This window comes from Carya illinoinensis, chromosome 14 (genome assembly GCF_018687715.1).
Source record: "Carya illinoinensis cultivar Pawnee chromosome 14, C.illinoinensisPawnee_v1, whole genome shotgun sequence".
Classification (NCBI taxonomy): Eukaryota; Viridiplantae; Streptophyta; class Magnoliopsida; order Fagales; family Juglandaceae; genus Carya; species Carya illinoinensis.
The window spans coordinates 30,126,856-30,138,432 of record NC_056765.1 but is presented as its reverse complement, the minus strand read 5'-3'; the positions used below and the strand labels follow the sequence as shown (position 1 = coordinate 30,138,432).

At 37.0% G+C, this 11,577-nt stretch overlaps 1 protein-coding gene across 1 annotated transcript; it reads right to left on the bottom strand.

The window, feature by feature from the left end:
• Window positions 1–1,681: 1,681 nt before the first annotated feature.
• LOC122294750 (extensin-2-like) lies at window positions 1,682–3,510 on the bottom strand. Its single transcript, XM_043103686.1, has 2 exons — window positions 1,988–3,510; window positions 1,682–1,860 (listed from the first exon to the last, which is right to left on the bottom strand). The coding sequence occupies exon 1, from the start codon at window positions 3,425–3,427 to the stop codon at window positions 2,018–2,020; it is 1,410 nt and encodes a 469-aa protein (XP_042959620.1). The 5' UTR covers window positions 3,428–3,510; the 3' UTR covers window positions 1,682–1,860; window positions 1,988–2,017.
• Between the last annotated feature and the right edge of the window lie 8,067 nt (window positions 3,511–11,577).

Genomic DNA, 11,577 nt, shown 5'->3' with positions numbered 1-11,577 from the left:
TTGATTCCCAGTGCAGTGGGAGATGTGTTGCCCTATAAATAGATGTGTTGATTAAGGGCATTATACATGATGAACTAAAGTTATGCATAACTTTAGTTAGTCTTCTAACTTAAAGACATGAGCTGTAAAATTGCAGAGATTATAAGGGATCATGCTGGAGATAGAGGCTGACATGTTGAGAACCAGTCTTCAAGTTTGAGATTGATGATTGTAGGATTATGGAGCCTGGTTTGAAATCTGTAAGGGCACTAGGTAGATTGTTCGCTCGATTATGGCTCAAGCGAAACTCAGTTCACTCAAGGTGTGCATGAGTGTGGACTCATGAACTCGATTGAAAGAAAAATCCTAGAGAGTTGAGATTGTGCAGTGAAGCACTTGAAAATCTCATCTGAAGAAAATCCCTTACAAACTTCGTGGATGTAGACGATGTTGATGCATATGAAGATGCATCTGGAGAAGCATCTGGACATCCATTTGAAGACTCACCTGCAGATGCATTTGATAGCGGAAATCTCTCATGGCTAACAAGCATTCCAATGAGGGAGTGCAATCATTTGAAGGATGCAACCATTTGTAGCATCATAGTATGGCACACTTGGGTGGAGGGGGTGATTGTTGGAAACCCCCAAGTGTGAATTGCCCATGTGAACATGCAGCCTCCCACTGTCCAAGAGAAGCTTCCCACTAGCTAGTCCTAGATGGCTGCAGCAGCCCCTCAACAATCAAGGATAGCTACTGAAAATTTCTTGGTTGTCGACTATGGTGACTACATTAGGTAGGTTTCTCCTATAAAATGAGATACTTTGCAATGGTGTAAACCATCCTCACTAAGGTAAACGATCAAGGCAGAGAGTTGATAACAAAATATAGGTTCTGGAGAAATCTAGAACAAAGGGTTTTTTGAGAGGTAGAGGGATTGTCTATAAGTGTTTGTAATTTTGTACAAACATATTAAAAATACTGAGTTTCCGCTTCAGTGGACGTATGCAAGCTGTCGAATCACTTAAATATTGTCTTGTGTGATTTTTGGACAGGCCAAAGGCACAACAATCCCATGATCAAACGTTTGTTGAACTAAAATCATGGAAACTAATTAGTGACGCATACACGTGCCTTTTAATTTGGATATGAAAATTTTAATTTTAGTGCAGAACAGACCGGGAGAAAAGAAAAACTAGACGCTAGCTCGTGTATGTGTATATGTATGCGTGCACGTACGCATATATTACATGACCATGTTAATTAAGCGTTTGATCTCCAGTTGCAAATATTACAGATAGGATTGATTATAAAATCAATTAACGATGGTTTTGTTCGATCACCTTTTTGCTTAATTTTTTTTGTTGTTTTGCGTTTTGTTGATCTGCTCGATCTCAGCTTGAAGGTACAGGTTATAAAATATTAATGGTGCAAAAGCATGCATGCATGCAGGCCATCCATACGTATTTATAATATTTTATAACCAAATGATGATGATCATCAGTACTCTTGATCAGACCAAATGCGTATAATGTGTAAGTATTTTGAATTGATTTTTGGTTTGCAAGTCTTAAAAAAATTGCTTAATTTTTTTTTTTGGTTCATGATTGTCACGTAGAAATATATAGTAAAATTATTAATTTTTATGAGAGAGAGATCAGAGAGAGAGAGATCAGAGAGAGAGAGAGAGAGAGAGAGAGCATACTTAATTGATTTGATCCATTAACTAAATAAATCACAAATACATATAATTAATATATCAAGTGGCCGTAGGAACCAAAAAAAAACAGAGAGCTTATTTTCTAAAAGCAAGCAGAGAGCGCGTCCACAAGTATCTGATTACTTCATGAGCAGCAATTATTCCTTTTATCACATAATAAGCTGCAAAAACAGAGTAGTAGAATCATGAGAAGGTTACGATCGATGGGGAAAGTACAAGAAATAAAAGTAAACGAATAAAGGAAATGTTATGTAGATTCAACGAGAATGCGCATATAAAAATACTTACGTGATTAGTAGTACTACATAATGATTGCTTTTAGTATTTCGGAGGTGGTGGTGATTTGTAGTAGTATGGGGATGGCGGTGGTGGGGATGGTGGTGGTGGAGATTTATAAACATAAGGTGGAGGGGGTGAAGGGGATGGTGGAGGAGGTGACTTGTAGATATAGGGTGGAGATGGTGACGGAGATGGGGGCGGTGGTGATTTGTAAATATAGGGAGGAGGAGGTGATGGAGATGGAGGAGGGGGTGACTTGTAAACATATGGAGGAGGCGGTGATGGAGATGGAGGGGGTGGTGATTTATAGATGTAAGGAGGAGGAGGTGAGGGAGATGGAGGAGGTGGTGACTTGTAGACATATGGAGGAGGAGGTGATGGAGATGGAGGAGGAGGTGATGGAGATGGAGGCGGTGGTGACTTGTAGAGATATGGAGGTGGTGGCGATGGAGATGGAGGAGGTGGTGACTTGTATACATATGGAGGAGGAGGTGAAGGAGAAGGTGGTGGAGGTGACTTGTAAATATAAGGAGGTGGAGGGGATGGTGAGGGTGGTGGTGGTGACTTGTATACATATGGAGGAGGAGGTGAAGGAGATGGAGGGGGTGGTGATTTATAGATGTAAGGAGGAGGAGGCGAGGGAGATGGAGGAGGTGGTGACTTGTAGAGATATGGAGGAGGAGGTGAGGAAGAGGGTGGAGGAGGTGACTTATAAATATAAGGAGGTGGAGGAGATGGTGAGGGTGGTGGTGGAGACTTATATACGTAGGGAGGAGGAGGTGATCGAGATGGAGGAGGTGGTGACTTGTAGACATATGGAGGTGGTGGTGATGGAGATGGAGGTGGTGGTGACTTGTACACATATGGAGGAGGAGGTGAAGGAGAAGGTGGTGGAGGTGATTTGTAAATATAAGGAGGTGGAGGGGATGGTGAGGGTGGTGGTGGAGATTTATAAATGTAGGGAGGAGGAGGTGATGGTGATGGAGGAGGTGGTGACTTGTAGACGTATGGTGGAGGAGGTGATGGAGATGGTGGTGGTGGTGATTTGTAACTGTAAGGAGGTAGAGGAGATGGCGAGGGAGGTGGTGGAGATTTATAAATGTAGGGTGGAAGAGGTGATGGAGATGGGGGAGGTGGGGACTTGTAGACATAGAGAGGGGGTGGTGATGGAGATGGAGGTGGGGATTTGTATATATAAGGAGGTGGTGGTGATGGAGATGGAGGTGGCGGGGACTTATAACGGTAATGCGGTGGTGGAGGAGATTCCTTGTGGTATGGAGGTGGTGATTTGTAGCTGTAATGTGGTGGTGGAGGGGATTTGTACATGTATTTTGGTGGAGGTGGAGATGCATAGGCGTAAGGCTTGTGATCATCAGCTGCTACATTGATAGCTAATAAGACTACTGCCACAGCCAATGCACAGATTAGATTTGGCCACAGATTGGCCATTTTTGTGCAAAACTAAACGCCCAGAATTCTGTAACTTTAATGCAGAAAAGATTTGGTATACTCTCTGTTGAATGAGAACTGAGGAGAGGCTCTCCATTTATATAGCCATCCAGACTAATGAGTAGAGGATTTTTAAACACTCTCTAAAGTTTTCAACCTTTACCTAACCAATAATACAAGTTTGGAATTTTGCAATCTTTTTGCTTTTTTTAATTAAAAAATGAGGATAATGGGATCCCATTAGCCTCCATGGAAACTGTTTACTAGTGGCTTGAAATTATAAGCAATATTAATAATAGTCAAGAAATAAATATATGACTCCAAGAACTATTCATCAACAACTCTTAAATTTGAGAATGGGGACATGTTTGATGTATGTGTCTGCAGAAACTCTTCACTGTTATTTAATACTAAGTCTTCGGCTTTTGTTGAAATTAATGAAAAAAACGCATTGTGGATTGTCATTTGTCAGTTTCTATGAAGGTGGCATCAATAATGGAGTCCATGGTTGGTGGAACATTTTCCATTTGTAAGGTCCACGATTCCACATGGATCATTTTTCCAGATCGGACGTTCATTTTCTTTAAATGAAAAAATAAAATCTACCTAGCATTATCAATTGCTTGGTCCATGTTTTTAGAATAAATACCAATATGCATTAGTCTGTGGAAACTTTGGTTGAGAAAAATACTATTCTTCGTTTCTACATTTTCTTATTTCTATGTAGTCATATTACCAATATCGTACAATTTAAGTAGTTCATTTAAGTGACTAACATATGAAATCATTACAAATACGTCAAATCCGTAAATATGATTGAAATAATAAGATTTAAGATGAAGAATATAATATTACTTCTCTACTTAATAATAATTCATTACAAGAAATACAGTGTTTTCCGGCGATCGAAAGTGGTATTTTTCGCCACAAAACATAAAAATCAAACTTCCAACAAAAGTTAAAGTAACCACGATTTTTCCAAACAAGTTAAAGCAGCTTCTTGACAGCCTGAAATTTTCTTTGAAAATTTCTCCATTGCAAATATGCAGTTACCACGATTAAGCTTTTGGTAATGACAGGATGTCTGGGATCAGCGTCAAGCTTTAGTTAACGATGAAAAGTCACACAATAGAGATTAAAAACCTCTGAAAGTTTCAAGACTACCAGTTTTATGACAGCCGCTCATCCACATAAAAATCAAACTTCCAACAAAAGTTATAAAGTTGGACAATTTGATTTTTATTAATGGGGAAAATAAGCATCAAGACTTGTAATTAGTACAAGTGAGGTGATTAAGTTTAAGAAGCTTTGAATCTCACGTCATATGAGTATACATTATGCCAAACCTGACTTGTTTTCTATCTGATATCACACTGTGCCTCTGCTGTCCCCTTTAATTATATAATCCAAGTTGCAACACATGATTATGATAACCTTAACCATTTCTTATAGGTCACCAAGAAAACAAAAATCCTTCAAATTGCCAATAAAATAGTTTTAACTATGGAAAATTCGAAGCCAGGAGTCACTCGGGCTGTCCCTTTCAATTGCCTACTGAGCAGATTTTAGCACAGGGGCTTTGCATTATGCATAAAACTAATTACATTATCACATCTCAAGCGAGATGGTCAAGTATGTGACATTATTCTGAACAGCCTTCACTTATTGGATACCTGTCCATTCTTTGGGGGAAAAAAAAAAAAAAAAAGTATGATGTTGCTTCGGATCTTCAGAGATGAGCTTCATTGTGATGAATATACTAAAACCACAGTAACTGTGTGTAGGGAAATTTTCAGGATATGTAGACAAGGAAACTATATTTGCATTTGAAATACGAGTAGCGCATCAAACGCTGAGCTTGGGGCGGAAGTCGGAGCTAATAAATGGTGTGATGAACTCATCCAAACAAGCCATCCAGATGCTTTCAGGCCATCCAGTTGTTAGAACCCACTTCTGCTCTTGCAGCTATAATGGCATCTTTGATGGCAAACAAGACAGACGAAGCCAGGAAAAATGGAGGCTCCCCAACAGCTTTAGATGAATGGATGGCCTTCACATTCGGATGACCCTGTCAATTAGCACAGAAACAATATCAGTCCGAGAAGCAAAAATGTACACTCAAACATACAATAACTCATGGAATGCATGTGTAGAAATAAAGTTAATGTAGAAACAAGCAGAGTAAATTAAAAAATTCTTACAACCAAAGTAAAAATGAAACCCTGATATCATCTTACTAAGACAATGAAAATTCCTTTCCTATGCCAATATTGTCACAACCCAGGCATAACACTAATCACATCTGCACCATCATAATCGTTTCCACTTAAATCCTTGAAGTTCTTTGTCAAGGCCTGCATTGCGTGGTGTCTCCGCACCACATGGCATTTCAAGGTTAACTCAGATACCATTTGTCACGTCCAAGGGAAACACTAGTTGCATTTATGTCAAATCTTACAAAGACTAGTTAAACTGACAATTGAGATTCCTTGGAATGATTTATAAAGCTTTGACTAAAATCGATGTAATATTTTGTATGTATAGCTAATTTACACTAGACTGACACCAAGTAATTAGCCAAAATTGTGGGTTCTTGAACTGGGATTTAGGAGGAAACTGAATGTTGTGTTTACGCGGGCCTCTTTGCTGCTGATTCTTTGCGTCAATCATTGCAAAGGAAGAGTGGTCAGAAGAGTTTTGGTGTTGGTTGTCAATCAAACTTTCATAAGATATATAGTAACTCAGACTGCATGTCATCAAAACTCATTGATTTGTCACGTAAAGCAATATTAATGGAAGTAATGAAAGGAGTATAGGCTGCAAACCGCTAAGGACGTGAAATGAGATCGTCGTCCTCCACAGGTTTTCCAGCAGTAGCCAATTGAGCAGTCGATGATTTTGCAGCCGTGAGATATTCAGTGCAATTTTTCTCACCTCGATGCAAGTTTTGCAGCTGCCTTTTGAGAGTAAGAACTCTCGAACGAGCTGTGGAATCAAACATGTTAGCAAGAGCTAACCATACCTGTCGGCCTGAGGTGAGTCCATACACAGAGGAGAGGACTTGATCTGCCTGAAGTATACTATTTATGCTTAAAAAACAGAATTAAAGAACAGAGTGTGAAATGGATTCTAGTATTGCTCTCCATAACATGCAAGAGCTACTTTTGCCTTTCTCTGGTAGGTTTGGATAATGAGATGAGAATTTTTGTCAATTATATCATGAGCAAGAAGCTGGTTGCCAGAAATGTAATACCCTGTGTTTGTGTGTATTTTTATTGAATGATTATTTAAATTATTATAATTAGTGGTTCTCTTATTTTAAATTTAATATATTTCTCGTTGGATTATTTTATGATTTCTAAGTTGTGCAATTTATTTTAATGTGCTTTCTTGATATTAATTATTGTTTTGCATTTAAATTACTCTCTAGTCTAAATTATTTTATTATTAGGTTTTAATTATTTTATTTTATTAATATTGAGTTGTAGTATTTTTACTTGACTTTTATTTATTTTTATTGTACCTTTTTACTTTGTTGGACTTTCTTTTCGGTTTGGGCTTGTTTTAATTTGTTTTATTTCATTTTTTGGCCCAGCCCATTTGGTTAGTAGAGCCCAACCCGTGAGCATTGCAGCCCAACCCTCTCTTCCCCTCTAAACAGCGTCGTTTTGCCTATTGCCCTTAGGGCTTCACTATTTTCTTCTTCTTCTCCTACAAACCGCTTCTTCTTCATTTTAGTTTTCTTTGTTCTTCTAAAATCAGTGTGTCGCAGCTCTCCTCGTTATTTTCTCTTCTGGATTTGTTTGATTTCCAATTGGGAGAATTATAGACATTATTATTTAACTTGAAGAGAGATTGTTGGGTCACCATGTGTGGTGTATGATAAGTCTTGGAAGTTGAAACTTATGAATCCATGGTGGATAACATAACCAGATCTATGAGGTAATAAAGTATTGGGATCCAAGAGTATTGTACAATAGTTTTTAGTGGATTTGAGATTTGAGCAGTATGGCCTGCCTTGAGGTTTAATCGTGATGCGCTATTAAAGGAATTAGTGCTGTTAATGCTAGAGCTTATGAGAGAAGAAGTAGGTGGGCGAGTTACCAAGATGGTTTCAATAATGTTTTGGTGAATTCAATGGTGGTTCGTATTGAGTTTAGTCACCGCCAGATTATATGGTATTCAGAATTTAGGTTATGAGCTTTTAAGTATAGGTTGTCGGGTAGAAGTTTATAGGCGCTCTTATTAGTTGGTTGGGATGGATTCGAGTCTTTTAGGGTATGTTCTTTATTTTAGATGGGACGTGTGTATTTTAAGATTAGGGGTGTAAATTTTAACCGGTAAACCGGAAAACCAGACCGGACCGGACCGGTTATGACGGTTTTGAACCGGTCCGGTCTGGAACCGGTTTCATAAAATGAAAAACCGGCCGGAACCAGTCCGGTTTCGGTTCCAGCCATTTTTAGACCGGACCGGTACTATTTAATATGTGTATATTTTTTTATTTATTTAATGTTATATGTTATATATTTTATATTATATATAATTTTTTATATATAATAATATAATAATATAAATTATAATTATATATAAGATAGTGTTATTTTAATTTATAAAATAAAATTTTAATCTCAAACATGAAAATTTAATTGATCATATGCTTTAAATATATAATATTATAAATATATATTATTTATTAATAACATTTTATCATAAATTCATAAGAAGTAAGAACCTAAAAAGAAAGAAAATCACTCAAATATTATTACTAAATTTTAATGGCCTAATACATTTAAAACTCTTTATATTTTTTTTGATAAGTACATAAGACATTAGTAGATAAATATAAATTATATATATTAGCATATAATTTATATAAAGCCATACCAAAACTATACTAATAGCATAAATTTTTTACATAGCACTTTTTTTTTTACATAGCAGTCTTTTTATATAGTAGTTTTTTTTTAAGTAGAATTTTTTGACATAGCAGTTTTTTTTTTTTTATAAACAGATTTTTTTTATAATAAATATATATTTTATTAAAACCAGAAAATCGGACCAAACCGGACCGGAAACCGGTAAAACCGGAATATCGGTTTAGGAGGGTAATCGGTGCGTAATCGGTTTTGAAAAATGTAAAACCGGTGCCTACCGGTTTGGTCCTAGATTTTGTCTAAAACCGGACCGAACCGGACTGGTTACACCCCTATTTAAGATGATGTTAGTTTATTTCCATCTAGGATGTTGAGGTTGATTTGGTATTGGTTTCCTGTCAATAATCTTGGATGTATTTTGCAGAACATTGATTTTGATTAAGGTAGCGAGAGTCAACCGAGGAATAGGGGTAATAAATCGTGGTTTTGGGAGACAGAGTATTTTCTACCAAAATGTGATGAAGGTTTTCTTGTTAATAGGTTGTGCTAACTTGTAATGGATAGTGATAAGAACATAATTTTATACATTATGGTGAATTATTAGAGTGCGTAGCCAAAGCGTGATATTTAGTAATTTAGTTGTGGGGTTCAAACTTCGTGCTAATCTTGAGGAATTGGTGATGACTTAAAATTTTGAGACGATACTTGCAGTTGGAGATTAATCTTTTAGTTATGCAAATTATGATTATTGGTGGTTAACTTGAGAAGCAGCTAATGAGTTACCAAAGTGTAGTATACAACAAAAGTTTGGAAGTTATACCGTAGGAGTCGTTCGAGGTTAGTACAGATGATCGAATGGAGCTATTAATCATTGGGATTTCTTGGATGTTGTATTGAGGTTTTGTGGATATGGAGATTTCGGATTATATGGCCACCCTAGGAGTACTAGATGTGATGTGCCCCTGGGAGACTAGTGTGAGCATGATGGAATCACCTGTAGGAGTAGACATGAGAGAGTAGTATCCATAACTGTTTGGGCATAAGTAATTGTATGTTTCTCTCAAATGTGTTCAGAGTTGTATCTTGTATCTACATTGGCTTTGATGTTTGACCTTACAAATTTTGAGGATGAAATTTTATTTTGAAAGGGGAGGATGTAATACTCCATATTTGTGTGTATTTTTATTGAATGATTATTTAAATTATTATAATTAGTATTTCTCTTGTTTTAAATTTAACATGTTTCTCGTTAGATTATTTTATGATTTCTAAGTTGTGCAATTTATTTTAATGCGCTTTCTTAATATTAATTATTTTGCATTTAAATTACTCTCTGGTCTAAATTACTTTATTATTGGGCTTTAATTATTTTATTTTATTAATATTGAGTTGTAGTATTTTTAATTGACTTTTATTTATTTTCCTTTTTATTTTGTTGGACTTTTCTTTTCGGTTTGAGCTTGTTTTAGTTTGTTTTATTTCATTTTTAGGCCCAGCCCGTGAGCATTACAGCCTAGCCCTCTTTTCCCCTCTAAACGGCGTCGTTTTGCCTATTGCCCTTACTCCATTTTAGTTTTCTTTGTTCTTCTGAAATCAGTGTGTTGTAGCTCTCTTCATTATTTTCTCTTTTGGATTTGTTTGATTTCCAGCCTCTATCATTCGGTTTCTCTTTTTTTTCTTTTTTTCTTTTTTCTTTTCTCTGTTGTGCCCACCTGCTCCTTCTTCCTCTTCATTCGGTTTTCTTCCTTCTTTTGTGCTAGATTGCTTCATCTTTGTCTGGTATTTGGTTCTCATTTTATATCTCTTTGATTTTCATCTCTTTTGATGTAAACCGAACCTTCTCTTTCCCTATCTTGTATTTATTTTTTTCATTTGTTTTTCTCTCCATTTGCAGGTTAATCTGTGGGGTCTTGTTCTGTTTTGGCCCCATTTTCATGCTCGGTTTTCTTTGTTTTTTCCTTAGTAATTTTGTGGCTCATGCTTGTGTTTTATTCCCATTTCATTTCCTTTTGTTTGGTCCTTTTCATTTCTATGTCTTTACCCTTATCGTGCCCCTGTTTTGCCCATAAAAGCCACGAGCTTCACTCGGTTTCTTGGTGATATTTCGTGCTACCTTAAGCTTCATTTTCCAGCCACCATCCCATCGATTTTATTCAGTTAGTCAGCCCTTGTATTCCGAATTTATCCCTTCAAAATCCCATTGTTTTCGAAAACCATTTTCAATCTCTAAAATTGTGATTTTTGGAGATTTATTTTCGAGCTCGCTTTTGGCATTGAACCGGATGCTTGATCTTTTAGAAATTTGCCTTTAGCAAGGTAAGTATTTTCCAAAGAACCTTTTGAGATTTAAATATATTTTGCACTAACAAATCTCTTGTGATTTGGTTGGTTGTGTCGAACATTGAGTCCGATGAGTTTGAGGATCAATTGGATTGGAGGATGGAGTTGTTTGTGTGATGGGATGTGTTGGCTATTGAAAAATTGAATCATGTCATATTCATTGCATAATTGCACGCATGTTTATAAATGAAAACTGAGTTTTTGCATAATTGCATACTGTCTATGTGTATATTTGAAAACTGGATTTTCATGTGAGAAATGATTTTTTGGTACGTATATATCACGACCCCAAGCCGAGATGGGGTATTATCTCGGTGGAGCTCCTCTGATCACTTGGGAGCAGAATATATTGAGTGACATCTCCTGGGTTGTCGCTAGGCAACAAAGGGCTCAGACGAGATGTAACGCTTTAATGCCGACTTCGTGGTCCCTCTACTAGTGGGGGCTAGAAGATGCTTGGCCACATACGCACTGGACACGAAACTAAGCATCGCTCGTTACGAAATCACACATGTGGTCGTTACCTGCGGTGTGGCGAAGAGAGCCACTGTGTGTAGATGGTCCCTAGGGGAGACCATGGTGCATGCGTAATTAAATGGTGATTTTATACCTGGGCCATTTTATGGAAAAATGGCGGATGTTATTTTAATGGACTTGGTTTTGGACCAAAATGGAATTTTGGCGTACGTTGGAAAATAATCATTTTCATGGAAAATGATGATTTTTGGGTCTGATGCATATTTCATCATATGCACGCATATTTGTTATTGCATGAATGTATTTCTATCTCTTGGGCTGCTTGGCTTATTACTTACCAGCTGGTACCGTTTCATAATACCGTAAATTTTGATGTAGAGGATGAAGTAGAACCTAAGGATACAGCTCCACCGAATGAGTGATCGGGGATTACTTTCTCATGGGATGGGATTTATG

Excerpts from the sequence above, each read along its gene's own strand:
- LOC122294750 (XM_043103686.1), bottom strand. The coding sequence starts at position 3,427 with ATGGCCAATCTGTGGCCAAATCTAATCTGTGCATTGGCTGTGGCAGTA.